Genomic DNA, 27,869 nt, shown 5'->3' with positions numbered 1-27,869 from the left:
AAGCTATGAATTGCTGCAGCAGATATTTTCCTATTTTACTTAGCAAAAAAAATAAATTTGTTACCAAACCTTTTAATGCATCATTAATTTAATCTAATGAGTTAGAAAAAGAGTTCAACATTTTTTTTTATAGAAATAACAGAGGATCTTTACTTGTGAATTAATAATTGCAGTCTGACTCGTTGGCATCTTTTATACGGGATGTGGTGGCAATTTATACCAGATGTATGTTTGCATTTGTGGTTGTACTTCTTCACTGTTTAATAGGACTCCGGTTTAGTTTCACAATATTGAGAGACAGTCTGCGGTGTATGCAGTGGCAGCACACTGATATAGAATATATACAATAACTAGACAGCAGCTGATTGCAGTTATCACTGATAACAGGCTGTGCAGGAGGAGCTGTGCACACAGGCGCCTCATACAAGCCACAGCTGGGGAACTGAGCTGTGTCAAAAAGAGAAGTCTCTGTACAAAGAAGGAATAGAAACAGATGAGAAATATGGCTCTGATTCTCAGCAGTGACTCTCATATAAAGGAACGTCTGGTCTCTAGAGAAATAGTGACGCTGTATTATTGAATGTAAGCTCGGAGTCGTCACCATAGTAATCAGGCAGAATCTAGCCCATAGCTAGACAGATTTATGTCTGTCTAGGTTTTACACAGTGGCGTCGCTAGGGGCTTTGTTGTCATGATGCACCGGATCAGACTGATCAGCAGGAGGGGGCACTGGGCCGGGCATAGTGTAGTTAAAAACTCACCTTCCGATCTCCACAGGCAGCCTCCATCTCCTTCCTACTTCCTCTCCCGGCGTCCTTGGTTACAGCGCCCCCTGTGATTACGTGACCGATGTCATCACAGGGTGCGCTGTTACCAATGCAAGGGATGCCAGGGGAGGAAGTAGGAAGGAGATGGAGAGTGCGTGCGTGCCGTGCGTGCCTGGATCAGAAGGAGAGTTTTAACTACACTATGCCCGCTCCTCCTGCCACTCCGCCCAGCGCCCCCCTCTCAGTCTTGCACTTACTTGGGATACCTTCCTATCTAACCTATACTGAGGGAACCTACCTATCTAACCTACACTGGAGTCACCTACCTATCTAACCTATACTGGGGGAACGTACCTATCTAACCTACACTTGGGGCACCTACCTATGGGGGGAACCTACCTATCTAACCTACATTGGAGGCACCTACCTATCTAACTATACTGGGGAACCTACGTATCTAACCTACACTGGAGGCACCTACCTATCTAACCTATACTAGAGGAACCTACCTATCTAACCTATACTGGAGGAACCTACCTGTTTAACCTACACTGGGGTCACCTACCTATCTAACCTTTACTGGGGGAACCTACCTATCTAACCTATACTGGGGGCACCTACCTATGTAACCTATACTGGGGGCACCTACCTATGTAACCTATACTGGGGAACGTACCTATCTAACCTACACTGGAGGCACCTACCTATCTAACCTATACTGCAGGCACCTACCTATCTAACCTATACTGGGGGCACCTACCTATCTACAGCCAAGAAAAGCCCCAGGGCCTCAGCCCAGCAAAGCACAGACCCCAGCAAAGCAAACCTCCAGCCTAGCAAAGCCTGCTGGTCCCAGCCCAGCAAAGCATACAGCTAAGCAAAGCCTAGTAAAGCCCCTAGCCAAGCAAAGCACCCCAAAATGCCCCTGGCAAATTTCCCAGCCCAGCAAAGCCCCCAGCAAGTCACCTAGCAAAGCCAGGCCGGCTCAACATCACCGCCAGCCAAGCTGGCACAGCATTACTGTCAGCCAGGCCAACACAGCATCAACGCTAGCAATGCCAGCATAGCATCACCACCAGCCAGGCAGCCCAGTATAACCGCCAGCCGAGTACAGCACACAGGCGTTTAAGTTACGCCACTGCTATGTTCATTTGGCCACACCTATGACCACGCCCACTTTCCACGACATGACCATGCCCATTTTTGCCTCATTCCTCCTTGGTTCCCAGGGGTGCCCCTGATCTCCCAGGAACCTAGAAATGCCCCTGGTTTTATACCCAGTCCCTACAATGTTACACTACTTATTTTAAGGTGATGAGGATTGGGCTGAGGATGGTAGGGAAGAAAAGCCATTGACAGTGAGGGATGTGGACAGCAGAAGATAGTGGGCATGTATGTACCATGCAGCAGGTGTTCCGGATACAACCCCTGTTGTACTTGTCGAAGTAAAGGATTCTGAATTTACTTTAGGAGAAATGTACATTTATATGGATTTTAAATTTGACACTTTCTCCCGATAGTTGTTCTTTAACTTAACCAACTGACACATGCCCACATACACAACCACACATAATTTGAGTGTATATATACTGAGACTGAGAGAAAGAGACATATGCACAAATCTTTTTTTCAACCCTTTCTTTCCTGTGGTTCACCTCAGTGATGAGCGCAAATGCAAACATTTGCTTCGCCGAATTTTTGCCTATTTTCGTTTCGACAGGCAAATCTTTGATCGAATTTTTTCGCGTTAATTTTCGCCTAATGCCCGTCATTTTCGCATTACTTGCATATTATTGCGGACATTTTTCCGCATAAGGGCATTAGAGTCCGCATACAGAAAAGTTTCTTGCGCATTATTGCAGACATTTTTCCGCATAAGGGCTTAAGCGTCCGCATACGAATGTTCTTGCGTATTATTGCGGACATTTTTCTGCATAAAGGCATAAGCGTCCGCATAGAATGAATTTCCATGCGGATTATTGTGGACATTTTTCCGCATAAGGGCATAAGCGTCCGCATACAATTTCCGATGCTGGTCGAAAACGCATATATTTCTGAAGATTTTTGCGAAGATTCGCCAAATCCGAAAACGGGATTTTCGATGCGAAAATGACTTAGCGAAAATTTGCAACAACACTTTACCTACCTCATGTTCAGCCCTCCTTTAGTATATAGCAGCATGGTGGCGTAGTGGTTAGCACTCTCACCTTGCAGTGATGGGTCCCCGGTTCAAATTCGAATCAACATCTGCAAGGAGTTTTTATGTTCTCCCCGTGTCTGCGTGGGTTACCCCCGGGCACTCCAGTTTCCTCCCAGATGCCAAAACCATACAGATAAGTAAATGTACTTTCCGCTTAAATTGGCCCTAGAATAAGATACATGCACGACTACACGATACATACATAGACATATGACTATGGTAGGGACAAGATTGTGAGCCCCTCTGAGGGACAGGTAGTGACAAGACAATATACTCTGTACAGCTCTGCGTAATATGTCGGCACTATATTAATCCTTAAATAAATAGCAGCCCCCCTCCATTCCATGTGCACCTCCCCTCCTACATTGTAAGGGTGCTGCCAACCTCCTGTTCCTTAGTTTGTACTGTATATGCCGGTTCCTTGTCTGCATTTCCTGTTTATTGCTCAGCACTGTGTAATATGTTGGCGCCTTAGGAAATACTTGTTTTTCATGTTTACACATTTTCTGTACTTATGGTTTTTCCCTGCGTACGAGAGAATTCGCTGCCAGGAGACTTGGGAGCAGGATACAGCCGCTATATGGCTTATCCTGCTGCTGCTCAAGTGCCGGGGCGTCGTTAATTACTATTCCCCTTCCAGGTCCACATGGATGGTGGGGAATGAGCTAATTCGGCTTCCAGTTATTGCTGGAAGGTGAATTACAGGGTTATAAAAGTAACTTCAGCTCCGTCTTCTGACAGCGCCGAAGTAACTCACTGTGCGCCACTATATCCTTAATTCCTATTACGGTCTATGATGGCACCAGATGCGCCCAAGTCTCCTGCGCTGAATTCGTAGTGTTCGTTTCCCTTGCTTAATTATTTGCAATAAAAATGTATTATTGAAAAAAAAGAGGCTTGGGGTGGTTAGAATAATAGAGAGTCCAGAGAACCAACAAATTATTGTACATACCAATTGTGACAATCCAGCCCCGCGATCCCGTCGAGATCTGCTCCCGTTAGCGTACGCAGGAAGTACGGGCGCAGACGGACAACGAGACCGGTTGCTGGATCGTCAGAGGTAAGAAGAAAAGGGCGACAGAGCGTGCCAATCCCGTCTAATCTGCTCCCGTTAGCATACGCAGGAAGTACGGTGAACAGACTGACAATAAAGATTGGTCGCGCAGCTGCCGACAATATGTAATGGGACAATCACTCACCAATCCCGTATTACTAGGCCACTGTTGCCATACAGGTCTCATGCACTAGAGACTGCTGGAGGCAAATTCACTGTGTGCGTAGTAAACGGTTAAGATTGGTTGGAGGTGCCCATACATGTACAATTCTGATTGTATATACAATCGCTAAACTAAAAATATCGATTTCGCGCTGGAAATCGGGTAAATAAAGTAAACTGCCACCACTCTCTCAAGTTCAGGGAGGAAAGAGACTCCCGCGCTATCATAATACGGTAGCCAGCCCAATCACGTTCAACACGCTCAAGTCACCGTTCGGGGAATAATCACTTCCGACGGCTTAAAGACTGTGAGCAATGTGACGTTAAAGAAAGGTTACTGGGTCCCTATATGATGCAATCTCGAATTGTATTTATAATCGAGAAACAAAGTTATCGATTTCGCACAGGAAATCTGGTACTAGCTAATCCTAGAAGGAAGAAACGGTTATTTACAACCTAGCTAGCAAATCAACAATCATAAGCAAATCATAAAACAATGCGGTAGTATGACTGACTCTTCAGAGGGCAGATTCGTTATAGCAGCAATCAGATGACCAGAAAAGGCACACAACTGAACGATAAAATCGTTAGTTTATTTCTAAACTACATACACACAGCTTATTTTAGAACAGATTGATTTACAGAGAGAAGAGAGGAAAAGAGAACAGAATGTCTTAATATACAGTTCAAATACCGTTATTGGTAGTCCATGCGGCAATCGCAAGTCTTTGGCGAAAGTCCCAAAATGGCGGTTGCCATGCGGCCAACAGGCCTTTGTTAGGAAGTTCCAAGAGGGAGGGTTTGCCCGCGTCCTTGCGGGCTGCCAGGATGTTACTAGGCATCAGATTGAAGGTAAAGGACGCTGGACTTTTGGATCATGTCAGTTTTGTTCCTCATTGTAGGTGGGAGGAGTTATGACACATACAAGTCCAGCCTTGCAATTTGAATAAGGCAATGCCCCCTTAGGCAGGGAGAGGTTTTGGGCCAATTCATATTTTGCCCGCTCTCAGCATGCCCGTAGGTAATATCAAGAACCCGAATGAATATTCACAATCAGCGTAAGTGTGTGAATCTGCTAATACCAAACACGAGGAGTCTGGATCGCTAATAGCACCATCCCCCCCTTTCACCTTACTGGCACTGGTTCCGAAAGATCCAGAGGGCTGAAAATCTCTCAGGACCAGTGTCATGTGGAATCTAATAAACTCCGTGAATTTGAGGGAACTGCGATCTTGGGAACACCAGAAATATTACCAAACTGTGCCTATTTATTAAATACAGTTTCTACAGTTTTGTTGAATCTTTGGGTGCCCAGATGGCGTGATAAGGATCATTCCTGTCTCCTTTCAACTCAGGCCACAAGGCAGCTAGGTGTCGGACTCTTGGTGAGTCGGTGCCGATCAGGCTGGAGAAAGCTACAATTTATGAGCTTCTGTCAACTGATATCTACCCTTCACCTGATGGATGAGGTCATAAACACCTCAGGGGGTCCCCTGTGCTGGCAGAGAATCTTTTCAACAGGAGGCTAATTACCTGACCCTGAAAAGATTTCTCCAGCCCTTTGGCGAAGGGAAAAAAAAAATGTATTTAAACCAAAAAACTGTCAGTTTGGTTGGTTTGCGAAGAACTATCGTTGGTAACTCCATGACGCATTCGATATGTCATATCGACGGCGTCACATCTCCTCCCCTTCCAAGATTGGGGAAGGATAGGTTAGCAGGACCTTGACTGAAGCAATACCAACTTGCTACCTGGCTCATTACAGCGGGAAAGCCCATCAGCATTCTGATGCCGGCTTCCCGGTTTGTGCTGGATGGTGAAATCGTACTGCTGGAGCGCTAAGCTCCAGCGGAGGAGTTTCCCGTTGGTACCAGCAGTCCGCTTCAGCCAGCTGAGGGGGTTGTGGTCAGTGATAACCGTAAAGGATCGCCCATATAGGTATGATTGCAACTTTTGGAGGGCCCACACTATCGCTAAACACTCCTTCTCAGTTGTGGAGTAGGCGGCCTCCCTAGGAAGTAGCTTCCTGCTCAGGTATAGGACAGGATGCTCATTCCCGGTTGCATCTACCTGACTAAGTACGGCGCCCAGACCGTGGTCGGAGGCGTCCGTTTGAACAATGAACGGGCGGGAGAAGTCAGGAGCTTGGAGGACAGGAGCGCTAGCCAGCGCCTCCTTCAAGGCCCGAAATGACTGCTCTAGTGCTGGGTTCCACGTGACCTTGTTGGGTTGTTTTTTACCTGTTGCATCGGTCAGTGGTTTAGCCAAAGTACTATAGGATGGAACAAACTTCCTATAGTACCCCGCTGTTCCCAGAAAGGCTTGGATTTGTTTTTTGTTGGTAGGTTGAGGCCATGCCACAATGGCGTCGACCTTCCCTATCTGGGGTTTCAGGGTCTGACTGCCCACTCTGTGCCCTAGGTAGTGAACCTCAGTCAGGGCAATCTGACATTTGTTGGGCTTAACGGTCAGATTGGCCGCGGACAGCCTTCCCAGCACCTGTGACAAATGGTCAAGGTGCTCTTCCCAGGTGGGGCTGAATACAGCGATGTCATCGAGGTAGGCTACTGCGTAACCTTGCATTCCTTCCAGCAGTTCGTTCATGGCCCGCTGAAAGGTGGCTGGCGCATTCTTCATCCCAAAGGGCATACGAGTAAACTCATAGAGCCCAAAAGGGGTGATGAATGCAGATTTCGCTCTCGCCTCGGGCGCAAGCGGAATTTGCCAGTATCCACGGCTCAAATCCATGATTGTCAGATAGCTGGCGGAAGCCAGTTGATCCAGCAATTCATCGATTCGTGGCATGGGGTATGCGTCCGTTGTGGTGATGTCATTCAGTCTCCGATAGTCAACACAGAACCGGGTTGTTTTGTCCTTTTTGGGGACTAAGACAACCGGGGCGGCCCATGGGCTAGCGGATTTCTGGATGACCCCCAGTTGCAGCATCTCCTCAATCTCTCGCTTTATCTCGGCTTGTACTTCTGGTGAGGTGCGATAGGGGCCCTGCCGTAGGGGCGGGTGGGTCCCTGTGTCAACTCGGTGAGCCGCTAGGTTGGTTTGGCCAGGGAGTCCTGAGAAGGTGGCGCTGTGCGCACTCAGGAGGGCAGTGAGCTGGCATCGCTGCGGGTACGAGAGGTGGGGGTTGATGTCCCAATCCTCCGCCACTTCTCGTAGCTCTGCTAACAGGTCTATCAAGGGATCCGGCTCTTCTGGCTCTAGCTGGCTACACACGGCCATTACATATTGTTCTCGCTCCTCATGTGCTTTTAACATGTTCACGTGGAACCGTTTCTGACGTTTACCTCCCAGGCCTACTAGGTAGGTGACTGGGTTTACCTGTTTCAGAATGGTGTACGGCCCCTCCCAGGCGGCCTGCAATTTGTTGTGCCTGACCGGGAGTAGGGCGTAAACCTTCTGGTCAACCTTGTATGACCGATCCCTAGCATGCTGGTCATACCAGGCCTTTTGTTTGGCCTGTGCCCTGGACAGATTTTCCGTCATGAGGGCTACAAGGGACTCCATTTTGTCCCGAAATTTTAGGACATACTCCACCACGGAGACTTCTGAGGGGTCATTTTTCCCCTCCCAAGTCTCCCGAATCAGTTTTAATGGCCCTCGGACGTCTCGGCCATAGAGGAGCTCAAAGGGCGAAAACCCAGTGGACTCCTGTGGCACTTCTCGGTAGGCGAACAGCAAATGAGGCAAGTGCCTCTCCCAGTCCTTCCCCTGCGATTCTACGAAGGTTGCCAGCATTTGTTTCAACGTTCCATTGAATCGTTCACACAAACCGTTGGTTTGAGGGTGATAGGGACTGGAAGTGGTGTGCTTGATTTGCATTCGCTCACAGAGGGCTTCCATGAGCTCCGACATGAAGCAGGAGCCCTGATCGGAGATCATTTCGGCGGGAAACCCCACTCGCGAGAAGACCCCGATTAAGGCATCTGCTACGGTGGCAGACCTAAGAGAAGACAGTGCTACCGCCTCAGGATAACGGGTGGCGTAGTCCACAACCGTTAGAATGTAGCGCTTGCCAGAGGTGCTAGGAATGGGTAGGGGCCCAATTATATCCACTGCCACCCTCTGGAAGGGCTCAGTGATGACAGGAAGTGGCTGCAAAGGGACTTTGCGGGTGCCCCCGGCCTTCTTAACCCTCTGGCAAGTGGAACATGATCGGCAGTATTTGGCTATGTCCTTCCCCATCGCGGGCCAGAAAAAATGGTTCTGCACACGGGTTTGGGTCTTTTTGGTGCCCAAATGTCCTGCTAAGGGAATGTCGTGAGCTATGCGGAGTACCTGCGCACGAAATTCCCTAGGGACTATCAGCTGGCGGGTGTTCCCACCCGCATCACCTGGGATAGGCTGCACCGGTTCGCAGTACAGTCTATCGTTTTCCCAGTATACTTTGTACGGAGTGCTCTCATCTGGAGGCTGGCCGGCTCGGGCCCTAAGCGGTTCCAGACTGGGATCACTCCTCAAGGCCTGCACGAAGGCAGTGCCACAGGTCTCCTCCAGCTGACCGGTGATGTAAGAAGTCAGCTGCGGAGAGTTACCCTCACTGCTGGGGTCAGATGTTATGGGAGGGACAGTTAGGGCTGCCTCTCCCGCATCACCTGAGCCCAGGTTACTGGCGACACTGGGAGTATCTGCCAGCTGAGTTGTACCATCAGCATCACAAACATTAGGATTGTATGACACGATTTCCTTTTCTTGATTGTCATCCGCCTGAAGGTCAGAGCAGCCAGAGGGGGTCCCTGCTGTCGGCTCTGAGTTCGGGTGGCTGGCCATAGCACGTGTAATGGCCAGAACAGAGACAGAATCAGGCATATCACAATTATTGACATTGACACATGCATCTGGGTCAACAGTGATAGGTACAGGCCTAGTAAAAAGACATTCAGTCGCTTGTACATTTAAGTCTGATACCTCGCGCCTAGATGCGGTCGGTATGGTAGAAATAGCAGGTAAAGGGTTCCCCTCACCCTGTTTTCCTAAAGGTTGGTACAGTACCTGGTTGTCAGGGAGTCCGGCTTGGGTCACCTGCGGGTCCGCAGGGTATTCATAGTGGCAAACAAGTGTGCCCAAATCAGTGCCAAGCACTGTGGCCACGGGAAGATCATCTAGAACCCCAACCACTCGCTTTTGACACCCCACACCCCAATCGATGGTGACTTGGGCTTGGACCACGTTGGTTCGAGTACCTCCGATGCCTGTCAGTGTGAGGTACTTTCCTGGGAGAATATCCTCTTCCGAAACAAGATGTGAGCGGACAAGAGTGACATCTGCGCCGGTGTCTCGAAGTCCGACGACAGTCTGGCCGTTCACCGTGACAGGCTGGTGGTTCTGGGAGATGCGGTGTACCTCGGATCCTCCAACCAGCAGTGCAGTAGACGAAGCAGGTGCGGATGGGTTGACCCCTCTAGGCCTTGATGTCGCTGCGGTGCTAGCCGCCTGGCTAGGTTGCTGGGCTGGCTTGCCTGCGTAGCAAGTTTGCTTGGTGTGGCCAGGCCGTTGACAGCGCTCGCACCAGGGCTTGGCCCACTCCCGGTTCGCAGGGCCAGCGGGCCTGCTTTCTCTCCAGTTCTGGGACATAGCTCTGTCCTTGTCAGGGGCTGGAGGTTTGCGGCTGTCAGGTACCAGGGTTTTGCGAGAGTCTGGTACCGCAGGCCTGCGAGTGTCCGGTACCCGGGTCGCGACATACATGTCGGCCAGCTCAACGGCTTCTTTCGCGGACTTAGGCTTTCGCTCCAACACAAACTGTCTCACGTCTGTAGCGCAGACAGCAAGGAACTGGTAGTGGAGCATCAAATCCACAATAGCATCATAAGTCTTGTTTTCCAGGACTCGGAGCCATTGATGCAGCGTGGTGCTTAAACGGCTATACACGTCTGCGTGAGAGTCTGCGGATCCTTTCTGGATCAGGCAGAATTTTTTCCGGTAGACCTCTGGCGTGAGCTGGAACTTAGCGAGAATGGCCTTCTTGATAGCCTGGTAGTCGCTGTCCTGGTCGGTGGGTAGCTCCGCAAAAGCATCCAAGGCTTTACCAGTGAGCTGAGGTGTCAAGTGGAGTGCCCACTGAGCCTCAGGGATGCGGAACTGGCGGCATGCTCTTTCAAACGAGCGTAGATACAAGTCAATGTCCCCATTTTTCTCCATAACAGGAAACTTGGCTTTAGGGATTGCAGGTAGAGGAGTGCCTCCTGCAGCAGGAGTGTTAGGAGGAGCAGGTGTCGCCTGGGCAAGTTCTAGTGCATGCCTGTGCTGCCGCTCCTCTTGCTCACGTTGGAACCGACGCTGTCGCTCCTCGTTCTCCACCTGGAACTGGCGCTCCTCTCTCAGGAACTGCCGCTGTCGTTCTGCTTCCTGGAGCTGTGCTCTTTGTAACTCCCAGTATGCAGGTACATCTGCTCCGGTCAGTCCTGGCAACAACTGCTGGCTCATTTGGCCCAAAGCAGTAAAGTTCAGTCCAGAGCTGCTTGTTCCTGGCTGTAGGTTAGCCGAAGCTGGGAGCATGGCGTGATCCTCCTGGGTATCCACATCACTCGGAGCTGAAGTAGCAACATCAGCACTCACAGAGCTCATGGTGCTGGGCGACTGTGTACGAGGGGGTGGCGAGGCTTCCTGTAGGGAATCGGAAACTTCCATCGCCTGGCCGTTCCTCTCCGTCAAGGCTTGGATCAGCTGTGTGCGGTTGCGATTCCAAGCGGTGATGCCGTGCGACTCGCACAGTGTTTGCAAGTCAGAGACAGACCAATTCTGGTAATCCAGAACTGAATCAGACATTCAGAAGAGAAGAGTACAAGAAAGAGTAGGATATAGCAAAGAAAAGTTAGGAAATGTAGACCAATCTATTCGCTATCAATGTGTACCGTTTTGTGCCCAGAACTTCGGTTCTGCAAGACAGGATACTTAGCGACCACCTTATTATTATACTGGTTGCAAAGACTGAGTTTGTCAGATCTTTGCGCTCTGATTTCCCAAAAGCTGGCTATGCCTGGTTTTGGGGTGTGCTATCACCACCACTGCCCACCAATGTGACAATCCAGCCCCGCGATCCCGTCGAGATCTGCTCCCGTTAGCGTACGCAGGAAGTACGGGCGCAGACGGACAACGAGACCGGTTGCTGGATCGTCAGAGGTAAGAAGAAAAGGGCGACAGAGCGTGCCAATCCCGTCTAATCTGCTCCCGTTAGCATACGCAGGAAGTACGGTGAACAGACTGACAATAAAGATTGGTCGCGCAGCTGCCGACAATATGTAATGGGACAATCACTCACCAATCCCGTATTACTAGGCCACTGTTGCCATACAGGTCTCATGCACTAGAGACTGCTGGAGGCAAATTCACTGTGTGCGTAGTAAACGGTTAAGATTGGTTGGAGGTGCCCATACATGTACAATTCTGATTGTATATACAATCGGTAAACTAAAAATATCGATTTTGCGCTGGAAATCGGGTAAATAAAGTAAACTGCCACCACTCTCTCAAGTTCAGGGAGGAAAGAGACTCCCGCGCTATCATAATACGGTAGCCAGCCCAATCACGTTCAACACGCTCAAGTCACCGTTCGGGGAATAATCACTTCCGACGGCTTAAAGACTGTGAGCAATGTGACGTTAAAGAAAGGTTACTGGGTCCCTATATGATGCAATCTCGAATTGTATTTATAATCGAGAAACGAAGTTATCGATTTCGCACAGGAAATCTGGTACTAGCTAATCCTAGAAGGAAGAAACGGTTATTTACAACCTAGCTAGCAAATCAACAATCATAAGCAAATCATAAAACAATGCGGTAGTATGACTGACTCTTCAGAGGGCAGATTCGTTATAGCAGCAATCAGATGACCAGAAAAGGCACACAACTGAACGATAAAATCGTTAGTTTATTTCTAAACTACATACACACAGCTTATTTTAGAACAGATTGATTTACAGAGAGAAGAGAGGAAAAGAGAACAGAATGTCTTAATATACAGTTCAAATACCGTTATTGGTAGTCCATGCGGCAATCGCAAGTCTTTGGCGAAAGTCCCAAAATGGCGGTTGCCATGCGACCAACAGGCCTTTGTTAGGAAGTTCCAAGAGGGAGGGTTTGCCCGCGTCCTTGCGGGCTGCCAGGATGTTACTAGGCATCAGATTGAAGGTAAAGGACGCTGGACTTTTGGATCATGTCAGTTTTGTTCCTCATTGTAGGTGGGAGGAGTTATGACACATACAAGTCCAGCCTTGCAATTTGAATAAGGCAATGCCCCCTTAGGCAGGGAGAGGTTTTGGGCCAATTCATATTTTGCCCGCTCTCAGCATGCCCGTAGGTAATATCAAGAACCCGAATGAATATTCACAATCAGCGTAAGTGTGTGAATCTGCTAATACCAAACACGAGGAGTCTGGATCGCTAATAGCACCATCCCCCCCTTTCACCTTACTGGCACTGGTTCCAAAAGATCCAGAGGGCTGAAAATCTCTCAGGACCAGTGTCATGTGGAATCTAATAAACTCCGTGAATTTGAGGGAACTGCGATCTTGGGAACACCAGAAATATTACCAAACTGTGCCTATTTATTAAATACAGTTTCTACAGTTTTGTTGAATCTTTGGGTGCCCAGATGGCGTGATAAGGATCATTCCTGTCTCCTTTCAACTCAGGCCACAAGGCAGCTAGGTGTCGGACTCTTGGTGAGTCGGTGCCGATCAGGCTGGAGAAAGCTACAATTTATGAGCTTCTGTCAACTGATATCTACCCTTCACCTGATGGATGAGGTCATAAACACCTCAGGGGGTCACCTGTGCTGGCAGAGAATCTTTTCAACAGGAGGCTAATTACCTGACCCTGAAAAGATTTCTCCAGCCCTTTGGCGAAGGGAAAAAAAAAAATGTATTTAAACCAAAAAACTGTCAGTTTGGTTGGTTTGCGAAGAACTATCGTTGGTAACTCCATGACGCATTCGATATGTCATATCGACGGCGTCACACCAATAACCTTGAAATAATAGTAGTGAGACATCTTGTGGCAGAATTAAAGTATAACAAATTGATACACTTATTCTATGCTTAGTAGTCCATAGCAGAAAATGTGTTAGAGGCAGAGATGTCTTTTATACACCTAAACGTGAAAAAAGACAAAATAAAATAAATCTTTTCTATTTTATAGGACTCTGACACACAGCAGCTGTCTAAAACAGGAACTATGTCTCGCCAGAGTGTGAAAAGAACAGGCCAAATTCACAATTCATTGGGGTAAGCACAGCCTTAGCCATACATTATTTCATTTGACTGCTATGTTTTATGAAGATGACTAATAATGAAGAGAACATCTTCTAAAATGCTAAGTAGTCCCACAGAAGAGGCAGAAATTGATATGTGCAAATCTGCCACTGCCAACTCATTAGATAAATCTTGTTCAATTTGCTTTCTCAAAGTTTGACAGCATGGCAATTGGCGTTGCTTAAAGGATACATGAGCTGGCTAAAATAAAATCAGATAGAGGTACTTACCTGGTGCTTCCTCCAGCTTCTAGATGCCTATGTGTCCCTCGCCATATCTCCACTCTGAGCCAGTCTCCTTTGGACCCCTCGGTCGCCTCTGGGTCAGCGGCTTCTGCACATGCACGAGCCTGTGGTCATGCTTGCGCATGTGCCGAAGCCTCCTGGTGGCCACTACAGAGCGGACCCCAGGAAACTTGCTAAGAGCGGAGCTGCCTCAACAGACACATAGGGCCATATTCTATTGCTGAACTCGCCAGCGCTAAGCACTGGAGAGTTCTTAACTTGGGCGATGTGGGCATCACCTAATCTTATTAAACTTTAGACCCCCCCAGGCAGAAAATAACTCACTTGGGCGATATTAACACCCAGCAAGTTCTTAACACAGTATCCAGTTACCTTTTGCATGCCTCCAGGAAGCGCTGCTTCCCAGCAGACATGAGTGTTAGCTTACACCTGCAAACAGCAGGTCTAAGCCAGCTAACGCACGTCATCGCCGCAGCATCTGGGAGTCTCCTTTAGTAAGGAGACCCCCAGAGCTCCCCGTCGGGTCGCCGCACACTTTAGAAGTCCCCAACGTAGCTCTGACAGGCTCCCCTGTCATTATACATACCGCCGCCGATCACCCGACGCCTCTCCCCACAAAATCTGTTGCGTAATTACAGTGTATCTAACAGTGTAATTATTGTCCACATAGGAGCCCGGGCAAAGCATCTTTGAATCTGAACCCTGGCCTCCCCATTGGTCCGCTGTCTGAACCAATAAAATGTCTCAGACAGTGGACCAATGGGGAGCCCTGGCTGCAGATTCAAAGATGCTTTGCCCGGGCTCCTATGCGGACAGTAATTACACTGTTAGATACACTGTAATTACGCGACGGATTTTGCGGGGAGAGACGTCGGGTGATCAGCGGCGGTATGTATAAGTATAATGCCAGGGGAGCCTGGCAGAGCTACGTTGGGGGCTTCTAAAGTGTGCGGCGACCCGACGGGGAGCTCTGGGGGTCTCCTTATTAAAGGAGACCCCCAGATCCTGCGGCGGAAGATGGCAGAGGATTAGTGCGCATGTGTGGGGAGTGAGGCTGTGGAGCTGAAGGACAGCACCACAGCATAAGCCTCGCTCCCCATCGCCCAGTAATAGGGAGCATTACTCAGGCTTTCGCCTGAGTAATGCTCCCTAACGATCAGCCATCGCACAAAGGATATGGGCAATTGGATTTGCCGGTGATCCTCACGCGATGGCAAGGTGACAAGTAGCTCACATTTGCAAGCTACTTATCACCTTGAATAGGATATGGCCCATAGGCTTCCAGACGGTGGAGGAAGCCCCAGGTAAGTAAATCTGCTATTATTTTAGTCAGTGCATGTATCATTTAAGCAGAGATAAATATGGCAGCCTCTATATTCTCCTCACTGCAGGGTTACATTATACATTAGTCCATTCGGATGTCAATATGGTCCTGCACCATGACAGCTGTATGGGTTGCTGCCAATGTTACATCACCAAACACGTTTAAAAATATGGAATTTTATGTGCAACTACTAACCTTTTTTTTTTTTAATAGAATACGGTTGATAATATGAAAACTTTTCTTTCACTCATAGTTAATGGTTGGCTGAAACCATTTACTTGCAAACAACTGTGTTTACACTTTTTTAATCATAATCACTACCCACTCTACCCAAAATGACCCTGATTAAAAGTTTGCATACTCGAGTTATTAATACTGTGTATTGCTCCCTTTAACATCAATGACGGCTTAAAGTCTTTTGTGGTAGTTGTGGATGAGGCTCTTTATCTTCTTGGATGGTAAAGCTGCCCATTCATCCTGTCAAAAAGCCTCCAGTTCACTAGTTCTCATCAGCTGTCATGTTGAAATGTCTAAGTACGTCCCAAACTCAGCTCCCTGACTGATGAGTGCAATTTTTCCTCTAGTATGTTTTGGATAACTTAATGCATCCGTATTGCCATCATTTCTGGCCAAATTGCCAGTGCCTTTGTAGCTTACACATCCTCAAAACATTAGTGATCCACCACCATGTTTCACAGTAGGAATGGTGTAACAACTTTCATCATAGGCCTTGTTGACTTCTCTCCAAATGTCGTGTTTTTTAGTCTCATCACTCCAAATGACTTTGTGCCAGTAGGTTTGAGGATTGTCTCTGTGCTATTTGTAAGTGGAATCATTTGTGACACTTGTGTAGTAATGGCTTTCTTCTGGCATGCAGCCCCGTCTTTCTCCAAGTCCCTTATTGTGCATTTTGAAATTGCCAAACCACATTTTTTTCAGAGAATCCTGTATTTCACCCGAAGTTATTTTTTGTTTTTTCCTTCAAGATAAAAACATTTATGGCTGAAATTTTACTTTGTATACCTGACTGTGGTTTGGTTTCCGCGGAACCCATCATTGTTCACTTTTAAATTAGAGTTTGAACACTGCTGACTGGCATTCCCAATTCCTTGGATATTTTCTTATATCCCTTTTCAATTTTATAGAGTTCAACTACCTTTTCCCGCAGATCCTTTGACATTTCCTTTGCCTTTCCCTTGACTTAGAATCCAAACATCAGTGCATCAGTGGATGAAAGATGGAGGAGTCAGTCAGGAGTCCATAAACTCCTTGACCTTTCATACACAGACAGACAGAGAACATTTTATATTGCGCTTTTCTCCTGGTGGGCTCAAAGCGCCAGAGCTGCAGCCACTAGGCCGCGCACTATAAGCAGTAGCAGCAGCCACTAGGATGCGCTGTATAAGCAGTAGCAGCGTCTTCTACTGAATAGGTGCTGGCTTACTGAAAAGGCAGAGCCGAGATTCGAACCCAGGTCTTCTGTGCCAGAGGCAAAGCCCTTAACCATTACACTATCCAGCCACTGGACACAACCCACTAATTACAAGAAAACAGATTACAGGAGAATATTACCATCAATAGCCATTAAACCGGTTTGTGTCAAGTTGTGTGCATGTTTTCAGGCCTAATCACCAGGGTATGTAAACTTTTGATCGAGGTCATTTGGGTAGTTTGCGTAGTGATTATGATTTGAAAAGAGTAAACACAGTTGTTTGGCAATTAATGGCTTCAGACAACCACTAACCATGGGTGAAAGAAAAGGTTTTTTGAGTTATCATTCATATTCTCAAAAAAAAAAATGGTTAAGAAATTCTAAATTCTGCAAGGGTATGTATTCTTATGAGGTACTTAAAATGCTGTCAATAAACTTTTTCTTACCTTATAGGAGAAGCTGTCGACTAAAAGATCCAGTTCCCCCACCACTAGTTCCTGTGTAAGTTTTATAATTTCTTTTACTTAAAGAGACTCCGTAACAAAAATTGCATCCTGTTTTTTATCATCCTACAAGTTCCAAAGCTATTCTAATGTGTTCTGGCTTACTGCAGCACGTTCTACTATCACCATCTCTGTAATAAATCAACTTATCTCTCTCTTGTCAGACTTGTCAGGCCTGTGTCTGGAAGGCTGCCAAGTTCTTCAGTGTTGTGGTTCTGTGATGCATCTCCCCTCTCCAGGCCCCTCTCTGCACACTGCCTGTGTATTATATAGATTAGGGCAGCTTCTCTCTTATCTTTTACAAGCTGGATAAATCCTCCTCTGAGCTGGCTGGGCTTTCACATACTGAGGAATTACATACAGGCAGAGCTGTCTGCACTCTGCAGGAAGAAACAGCCTGACACTTCAGTGGAAGATAGCTGCAGGGGGAAAGAAACACACAAATGATCTCTTGAGATTCAAAAGGAAGGGTGTATACAGCATGCTTGTGTATGAATGTATTTTCTATGTGTGGACATAGTGTACATCAACCTACTTCCTGTTTTGGTGGCCATTTTGTTTGTTTATAAACAAACTTTTTAAAACTGTTTTTAACCACTTTTAATGCGGCGAGGAGCGGCGAAATTGTGACAGAGGGTAATAGGAGATGTCCCCTAACGCACTGGTATGTTTACTTTTGTGCGATTTTAACAATACAGATTCTCTTTAAAGAGAACCTGTACTGAGTAAAAATATTTAAAATAAACACATGAGGTAACTTCAAATGAACATTACATAGTTACCTTGCCATCAGTTTCTCTCAGAAGCTCACCATTTTCTTCCTACAGTGATCCCTTCCAGTTCTGACAACATTTTGTCAGAACTGAAATAAATCAGTTGCTGTCAGTTATGTATCAGTTGCTGTCAGTTACAGCTGAGAGGAGAACTGATGTGTCCATGTTTCCTTATGGCTCAAGTGGGCGATGTTACAGTTTAACAGTGTGCTGACCAGGAAGCTGTTATAGGGTAATAGCTATTTTCAAAATGGAGGACTGAGAATTCCCTTGATCACAGTGGACAAACAGGAGGCAGGAGAGGAAAAATAGATTGAGGAGTAGACTACACAGGAGGTAAGTATGACTTGTGTATGTTTATTTTGACTTTTATTTTCAATTCAGGTTTTCTTTAAAGCAGGGATGTCCAATTCCAGTCCTCAAGGGCAGAGGTCCCCACACATTCTCGGCACTGCTCAAATTAATTGATGGGTCTGAACTCAGGGCTGTGGAGTCGGAGAGTCAGAGCAATTTTGGATACCTGGAGTCAGAGGTTTCATAAAAATGAGGAGTCTGAGTAGGATGATTTTTGTACCGACTCCACAGACCTGGTCTGAATCAGGAAGGTTGGGGTTCATCAAGTAGAATACATTTCTCCATTTCTCTGTCCATTCTAAACACTGGGATGGATATGACCCTCAAGGACTGGAGTTTGGCACGTGTGAGTTAACGTATAAGGACAATTTCCATATTTATCTACTTCTAATTCCCACAGCAAAGGAAAAAACAGATGTTCCAAAAAGTGTCCTAAAGGCTCAACCATATGCAGCTGTGTAGGCCACTGTACATGCAAAAAAAAAAGACACGAGTCCCTTTCTAAACATTTACTGTTCATGATTCTTTTCTTTGCTTCTCATGAACAGGGCCGGTTCTAGACTTTTTGCAACATGAGGCAAACTTGTGAGGATGTGCCCCCTACCGCAAATTTAAAATCATCACACAGCACCCGACAATTTGCTTCAGTTAATGTTCTCACATAACATGCTGCAGCTCAACACAATAGCACACTAGCTGGCTGTGAGTCTGTGACAAACAAACTGCTCACCTTCAGCCACTCCATTACTCCTCAGTCATGAGAGCATTGCCACCTCCTCCCTTCTAAATGACATACGGCTGCTCTCCTGCCTTCCCCCTCCTCAATCAGACTCCTCACACAGCACAATAAGCTACTTTTCCCCAATGATGACCTCTTTACCTCACTCTCCTCTCACTTCTCCTCCTACTCACTTCTCATTCTACGACTGCATGCTCTGAGTGTAAACACAGTAAAAATGCTTCCCCTGTAATCTCTGCACCTGATGCAAATATTTCACCTTGCTTCATGAGAGAACCTGCCGTGCTCAGGAATGCAAAACATATTATTGAAAAGCTATCCATCAACTAAGCTCTAGCTCCAAATGCTGTGGGCGGCTTTCTTATCAGTTCCTGCTTCTGATTGGCTGTCATTGAAGACCAATACTCCAGCTTCTGGTTGCTTTAGACTAAATGTGAGAATCAGACAACTAGGCTTCTGCTGCTTATAGAGCATTGACAAGTGTCATTGCATTCAGACCACTTCCCTACTGCATACTGCCCAGAAATCTAAATGTGGGCATACATCTCTCGACTTGGTGGCCGGTCGACCCTCCAGTTCTATAATTATTGAATTGGAATAAAATTGGTGCCGCCAAGAGCAAGCTGGATCGACAATTGCAACCAATCTCAGGCTGAAATTGGTCACAGGTATTGATCAAGACTTTTAAAAATTACAATGTCGCTCATTTTCAAGTCCGGTCCCTTTCTCTGACTTGGTTCTTAGATAGGCCAGGTCATCTTCAGCCCTCCTGCACTCAACAAGTATGGAAATTGCAGCTATTTACCCTTCCTCTTGGTAGAGATTTTTCCTAATTGAGTTTTGGGATTACGAGAGCGGGAGAACTGGGGTGGGGGAATATTGTCTGTAGAACATCTTGTTTTATGCTGGGTACACATGGTTAAGTATACAAAATCGACAGCTGTATCGATCGAAACCCGATCGGGCATGTCAGAAATAATCGAATTGATCCTGCGGATCGAGCAGGAAATCGTGCCATGCGTGTTTTTCTCATGTGTTTATTGCATAAGCTTGTTAGTACTAATTATTACTATGCTGTTGTACTGAAAAACGAAAAAATTAATACAATTTGTTAAAAAAAATATAACTTTTGACTCTGCTATTACTATCGCTATGATTGGCTGGCTGGGGGGAGGGGGGGGGAGGGGGAGGGGATTGAAAAATAAATAAATAAATGAAATAGTCAAAAAAAAAATTATAAAAAAAAAATAACTTGGGGGCGATCAGCAGGGGTGCTCGGATACCCCTTTTTAAAATCCCAATTGATTCGGATCCAGATACCCAGATACCTGGATCCGAATCGGATATCCGAATCAGAACTTTTTGGTATCCGAGTAAACTCGGATATCCGAACCCAATATCCTGGATATCTGGCCGGATTCGGATATCCGGATAGAAAACCGGAAGTCTCTCTCTCTCTCTCTCTCTCGCTCTCTCTTTTTTGCCATTGAAGGTGATTTTGACTTCTGCTCGGATATCTGAACCAACTATCCGCTCGGATTTCAGATGGGAAATCCGAGTTTGCTTGGATAGTCTATTCGGATTGAAAAAAATATCTGAATTGCTATTCAAACTTCGGATTGTCTGCGTAGCTCGGATATCCAAAATCTTGCTGAGCACCACTGGCGATCAGACCCCACCAACAGAGAGCTCTGTATATGGGGGGAAAAGGGGGGGGATCACTTGTGTGCTGTGTTGTGCGGCCCTGCAGCTGTGCCTTAAAGCTGCAGTGGCCATTTTAGTAAAAAATGCGCCTGGTCTTTAGGGGGGTTTACCACTGTGGTCCTCAAGTGGTTAAAATATTACATAGGAGAAAACTTAAGAAAAAGTGAATTGGATCGGACCCAACATGAACTACAGACGACATGTGAGATGTGTGATTTCAGGTGTTGTGTTAATTCCAAGCTACATACATTTGCATAAAATTAACATCGTTTCCATCAACTCAAAATGATTAGCATCTCATTGGCTACTTCTTTTGCCCCTAGTAATTCCACCTCTTCTCTGCTGCTGTTCTAGATCTCCAGATGGAATTTCTCCCACTGCCCCTTCTTTTCCTAGCATGAATGGCGAGTTACCCTTACCCCCTCCACCTGAAATCTTTGAGCAGTGTTACCCCACAGTGAAACCAGGTGAGTGATGGTATGTGCTCTATGCTCTATGTTGTGTATGTGAGGCTTTAAGGGAACACGAGATAACAAAATTGGTGTATTTATACTTACCTGGGGCTTCCTCCAGCCCCATGAGGATCATGGGCTCTCTCGCCATCCTCCCCAGCCATTCCGTTGTCCCAGGATCACCAGTAGCTTCATCAGCCCGGGGCCTGTGAGGCGTGTGGGGGGGGGGGGTCTATCTGGCTAAGGGTGGGGGGCGACGAGGTGGAGGGGGTAGTAGGCAAAAATGGAGGGCAGCGGGCATAGTGGTGGAGAGGGGAGTCGGACCGCCCTCACCTGGGTCCCCCCTGGTCTGCGTTCCCCCTTCTGCTATTACCGTAATGAACAAGTAGGCAGCGGGTGGGGAAGCGATGACTTACCTCCTTCTATGCTCCAGCATGCGTTTTAGCCATAAACCCTGATCAGCCATGCAGCTGTTTCAGGTTTTACTACATTAGCCATATGCTTGTTCCAGGGTTTTGATTGAAACATTACTTATACTAAAAAATTATCAGGACTGCCAGGCAACTGGCATTGTTTACAAGGAAATAAATATGGCAGCCTCCATATCTCTCTCACCTCGGGTTCCCTTTAAGTGTCCGGCAGAATGTGTCTTGTAGGCCCCAATACCGCTGTTTAATTATGTTTGTTCCTGTTGGTAGGGATGATCGATTCCGTTTTCCGCCAATGCCGAATACCGCTTTCCAACCATTTCCGCATTCCAATGTGGATTTTCGTCCAAAATTTCTACATTCTCTTATTGGTTTATTCATTCTTAGTCCTCTGATTGGCTTAAAATTACCGAATATCCATGCCCAGATTTATATCACAAGAGCCTATAGGCACAGATGTCCTGGCACCGTAGACCTTGCCCTCAATTAACCTACAAGTGTACTGGCTGGCCCAGCTGTCACTTCTCCCTTAGTTCATTTGCCCGTCATAGGTAGCTACAGGTGCCCGATAGTATTAGATAGTCAGAACTCTCCTCAGTAGCTAGAGATGCCCCTAAGTATAAGCTAGCTAGAGGTGCCCCTGACTGGTGGGAGATCTGGTCAGTGAAATGCCGAGTCCCGAGTGAGTATCCTTTAATTGACACTCCGCTCGGAACTCTGGGTAGGTAAGGCAGGAGGGAGGCACATGAGGAGGGGATTGAGCTACCTTTCCATCATCGGGTGCCTGTAGGCCGTGCCTACAGTGTCTTATGGTAAATCACACGAGGTACAAGGGGGCATGAGGGAGTGGGCATAGTCCACAAGATGACCCTTCACCATGGATGCACCAGGTTTAGTATGTATTTTTTTTTTCCCCTGGATTTTGTCCTCTAAACCTAGGCGTGTCTTATGTTCAGGAGCGTCTTATAGTCTGAAAAATACAGTATATGCTTCTCTCTTAACGTGCACGTTTGGCAGTAATGTACTGCATGAAGTGCGTTACAGTGGCCCAATATGTTGTACCCCAATGCTCCCGCTGCAATGTGAACATTGCATAGATGGTGCATTGCAGTGCAGGAAGCCACATTATGCAGCAGGTGTTACACCACACTGCAACACACTACAGGTAGTCCCTGACTTACGAACGACCCGCCGATACGAACGACATGAATTCTCTGTTTCCATGGTAACAAGTCAAAAAAAAATTCAAATTGGACTTGTAGTTTTTGAGAAAATTGATTTAAAAAAAAATCAAAGAAAAAATGGCTTTTAAACTTGTATAAACAGGTACAAAGGGCAGAGGTGACACAGGGGGACACTGGAGGCACAGAGGAGGTACAGGGGACAGAGATGGCACAATGTTCTGACTTAAGAACAGATAAATAGGAGACACCGAGAGCCCAATATAGTGTAGTATGTATTGGAAACCGTGGATAAATGTAAGTGTGAGATGAATATACTCACAAGCGTGGGTTACCTCTTAGGCAACCACTGTAGATGCAGGTGAGGAGATTAGACCTGTCCTCACTCAGGATTAAGATGTCGCTCTCTGTAGATCAGGAAAGTAGGAGTAGGTCACCCCTCCACCAGGGGTGGACACAGTATTATCGTAAGAGAACAGAGGCGCCAGCAGGATAAAAGGTAATAAAAATTTTAAAATTTGCTGGGAGGCAGTGGTGGACTTACCTCCGGAAAGCAGACTCAAAATACTGTCTGAATTAAACAAATAAATTTATTATTGGTACCCCAAAAGATGCAACGCGTTTCGCAGGCACAGCCCGTTTCATCAGGCAATAAGGTAGGGGACAAACAGTAGCTCGTCAGTAGCACGAATGGCACCTCTGACAGCCGGCCGCGGCTGCGCAGTCCGCATACGCGTTAGTGCGGCTGCGCAGCTCTAGGGCCCTCCCCCCCGATCCACGCACAGTAGCGTGGATCGAGGGGGGAGGCCCTAGAGCTGCGCAGCTGCACTAACGCGTATGCGGACTGCGCAGCCGCGGCCGGCTCCGGCGGCCATCTTAGGAGAGGAAGGGGAGCCCGACCCCGTCCATGGGGTCGGGAGCGGCACGGGGGGCGATCAGACTGCGGGGACCCGGCGGAACTGCACGGAGGCGCGGATGGCGTCCTCCGTGCATTTAAAACTGAATAAGGTACTTATCTTTTTTTAGCTGTTTGGGCTCGTAAGTCCTTTAAGAACGAACCTACAGTCCCTATCTCGTTTGTTAACCGGGGACTACCTGTACTTTGAACATGGCCTATATTGAATCTACAAAAAAAAAAAAAAAAGTTGATTAGTGTAGGGTAGGCTTTAACTAACCAAAACTTGGAGTTCAGGCTTAAGTATGACTGCATACAGAAGAGACAAACAAAATTGTAATTATATGTGTCTAATATTATACTATAAGAGGGCATTATGGGTGACCCAAAAAGATTTTGTATAAAATTGTGTCATCTCCTATGAAGGTCTAAAAGAATGAAGACACTTTGGGAGGTGGAAACCAGGGGTCTGAGGTGGCTTTGCATTAAAATGTGACGTAGTCCCAGTTTTTATGTAGAACCACACTTGCAGAGTGTATAGAATCTCTGATTTCACCCTAAATGTCCTAAAATAAACATGCAAATTTGTGATTTATGGGTCCCAATATTTACAGATCCCCTGGTTATGCCACCTCCCTTCCATGCTTGGGTCCAACTGAAGCCAGTCCAAAGCTAAAATTAGAAGGAAAAAAATGAAGGCCATCAATACTGTGACTGTGACATGAAACACAAGTTTGTAGTGTAACTATTAATGCACAGAAGCTACATGTAGACATTACATTTGTTCTTTGTTTGTTTTCTGTATGACCTCATTCAGTGAGTTTATTCTATTTGTTTACTTTCACTTCCTTTACGTGGTCCATGTTGCCTGTTCCCTCTTGCGTAAAGTTAATTGACTTCCTTCCTCGTATGATGCGTTAGTGTAATTATGTGTAAGTGTGCTTTACCTGTCTTACAAGAAGGCTTTGCAGTATGCGTGCATTATTTATTATAAGACATGTCACTTTCAGAGTGCGCAGTATCTTCTTTTATTGATAGTAAACTAGCTGCAGCTTGTGCTGATCTATATAACAATCGTATGATGCTTTTAAAGTGACACTGCAGCAAAAAAATAACCTATAATACAATGAATTGTATGCGTAGTACCGATAATTCATAGAACATTAGTAGCAAAGAAAAGAGTCTCATATATAGCTTTTTTTTTTTTTTTTTCATTTTTTGCATCATTCTCTAATATATGCAGTTTACAAACTACATACACTCTGTATTTTAAAACTATGAAACAGAGCAAAGTTAATGACCCTTTCAACTTGGCAGTAAGTCCTTAAACAATTAAGAAAGAGTGAGAGACAGGTTGAGATAAGTGGTTCAGAAAACAGCACTGTAGCCAGCCCAAGTTGGGTGGTGATATAGAAGCTTTTTTGCATAGATATCTGATGTTTCTTAACTCTTCCTGTACTGGAAACAATATGAGACTCATATCTGTGCTACTAATCATCTATTTCTAAAGGTACATACACACATCCAACTTTTTCGTTTGAACGACAAGTTTGGACCTTTGAACAAAAACAGTGATAATTCTCGCTGCATAAGCACAGATTGGCTAAGGGGACTTCTGTCCTCTGGCCTCTGCCACCAATCCCCCCTGTCTCCTGGACCATCGTGATCGTGGGCTTCTGCAAACATGATTCTGCACCTAGCCCCACAAAGTGCCCGGACGTGTGTCTCACCTCCCTGCAGCTGTAGCAATGGCAGCCGCTGGGGCGTGAGTTTCACCTCCGTGCGACTGAATGGGTTAAGCAAAAAAACCTTTACAAGCTGTAATGAAATGATTAAGGAAACGTGAAATATTAGAAGTTATAGAAATTCTCTCTCTCTGTGGGCTTGTTCACACTATGAGCGCTTTGAGATTTTTTTTACGCACTGACGATTTTAACCACTTCACAACTGAGGTGTTTTACCCCTGGAGAACCAGAGCAATGTTCACCTTTCAGCGCTTCTTCCATTCATTCCTCTATAACTTTATCATTACTTATCGCAATGAAATGAACTATATCTTGTTTTTTTCGCCAACAATTAGTCTTTCTTTAGGTGGGACATTATGCCAAGAATTATTTTATTCTAAATGTGTTTTAATGGGGAAATAGGAAAAAATAATGCATGCTACTGTAATGCATGCTACTGTAATTAAAATCCATGAAATTTATTTGCCCATTTGTCCCGGTTATGACACCGTTTAAATTATGTCCCTATCACAATGTTTGGCGCCAATATGTTATTTGGAAATAAAGGTGCATTTTTTTTCAGTTTTGTGTTCATCCCTAATTACAAGCCCATAGTTTATAAAGTAACAGTGTTATACCCTCTTGACATAAATATTTAAAGAGTTCAGTCCCTAAGGTAACTATTTATGTATTTTTTTTATTGTAATTTTTTTTCCTTTTTTTACAAAAAAAAAGGGGGAGTGTGGCAGGTAATGAGTTAATTTATAATGTAAAACTATATATTTATATATGAAAAATGCTTTTGGGTGTAGTTTTAAAATTTTTTTGTGCATGCGTCCTGTAAGCATAGGAAGTACGCTTACAGGAAGTGCAATGAGGCTGGGAAACTTTTTTTTTTTCACAATGATCGCGCTGCTTCTCATAGAAGCAGCTGATCATTGCTGGGGGGCTTAGATCAACAAACGAGAACGGTTTTTCCCGTTCATTGATCTCCGGGCAAGTGGGTGGCAGTGTGCGCGGACAGCGGCGGGGGTGCGTGTATCTACGCTCCTGGTGGGGAAAGGATGTTAAAAGGAGCGTAGATACACGCTGCTGCTGTGGTAAAGTGGGTAAAATTGCTTTAAAAGCACTTGAGCAAAGTATTTTAATGTGAGTGTTCTCACATGAGCGATGAGCTTTATTTCCAGTCGCAAATGCGGGTCCTGCATCCTTTTCAGAGCTTTTGCGCTTTAATGGAAGGTATAGGAAAGTCGCTAAGCACTTTGAAAAGTGATTTTGTGAGGTTTTTTTTCAACACAAAATAAATGAAACAGATTCAGTTTCAGGTGAAAGGCTTCACCTCCTGATTGTCTGTAGAAAAAAAAGCGCTAATCGCCAAACAAAAGCACTTTAAACAATTGCTAATTGCTGGAAAAACTCCTGGAAAATCTCTTTAAAAAGCGCTCAGCGCTTGCGATTGTGCTTGTGATTTATAATGTGAACAAACTAACCTTATTATCTGTAATGCGATTCCTTTCAAACACACTTCACAAAGTGAAACTATAGTTAGAATCTTATGAAAAGTTTGTATTTAGTGACACCTAGCGGTTACTATTGTTACTTTCGCAGTGGAAGTTTACACACAGCTGTTGATGATTATTTTTTTTATCGTTATTTATTTATATAACGCCATCCTCTTGCATAATGCTGTAAAACAAATAACTCAGCTGTATGTGCACCAATCAAAACAATTAGGCAATGTTACCTTCTTACTACAGTTGGACAGTGTTCCCCTCAAACAAGTAAGTATGCAGTATTTCCCCTCACATAAAACAAAACAAAAAACCACAAGTAACATTTCCTTCCCCAAAATACATAATTAGGCAGTGTGTCCACCACAAAAACAAACAATCAAACAAACAACACAATATATTATATTCTCTGTACAGCTCTGCGTAAGATGTCACTGCTATATTAATACTAAATAATAATAATAATAATAAATTATTACTAGGAGTCCCACTCCATAACCCTGGTGTCAGTAGGTGCCAGTGAACGAAAATAGCATACTCCTGTTCAAGGTCCTCCAGCACCCAAGGCTGAGACACCAAAGTGTGTCTCCCCAACACCTTAATATCTAGTTATCTGCCTTGCTGTCACTGCCATGTATCCAATTTTCTTATTTCTTTCTGATTCAAATAAATAATAACATAGGGGAATGATAATTGAGTGAGTTGTGTGCCCCCTCCTACACTGCTCCCTGAGGCTGGAGCCTCTCTCGCCTCGGCCTCGGCCTGGCCCTACTCCTGTTTAAGTAGATCAACCAAGATTGCCGTTATAGACAGACTACATCACTACAGGTAATTGCTATGCTACCACTCTGCCTCAAGCCCACACATGCAGTACAAGGTCCTGAGCGGGGCTAATTATACATGCAGGAGGATTACGGCACAGACTCTAATTAACTTTTTGGCAATCCTTACTGTATTGTGATGAGATCCGAGAGATGCATGCCAACATTTGTCAGCTGATCCGGCCAGCTAATAATATTCAGCTGGCCCGATCAAGCCGCTCGACCCCCGCCCACTCGATCCCCGTCGGCGGACAATGGCAGGGAACTGTGCGCTGATAAGGAAGCGCCGGTGGGGACAAGCAGTAATTAATCCGCGCGCACACGTGGACGAGCGTGG

General features: G+C 45.9%; 1 protein-coding gene across 4 annotated transcripts in view; it reads left to right on the top strand.

Moving 5' to 3' along the window:
* LOC137542301 (ABI gene family member 3-like) overlaps positions 1-27,869 on the top strand; it is a 336,298-nt gene that overhangs the window by 295,896 nt on the left and 12,533 nt on the right. For all 4 annotated transcript variants that reach the window (XM_068264119.1, XM_068264121.1, XM_068264120.1 and 1 more), the window contains 3 exons: positions 13,334-13,419; positions 16,901-16,948; positions 20,875-20,987. In XM_068264119.1, coding sequence (XP_068120220.1) covers positions 13,334-13,419; positions 16,901-16,948; positions 20,875-20,987 — 247 coding nt within the window. The remainder of the gene's footprint in view (positions 1-13,333; positions 13,420-16,900; positions 16,949-20,874; positions 20,988-27,869) is intronic.

The sequence above is a fragment of the Hyperolius riggenbachi genome, chromosome 12 (genome assembly GCF_040937935.1).
Source record: "Hyperolius riggenbachi isolate aHypRig1 chromosome 12, aHypRig1.pri, whole genome shotgun sequence".
Taxonomy (NCBI): domain Eukaryota; kingdom Metazoa; phylum Chordata; class Amphibia; order Anura; family Hyperoliidae; genus Hyperolius; species Hyperolius riggenbachi.
This window is presented reverse-complemented; position numbering and strand designations above follow the sequence as displayed.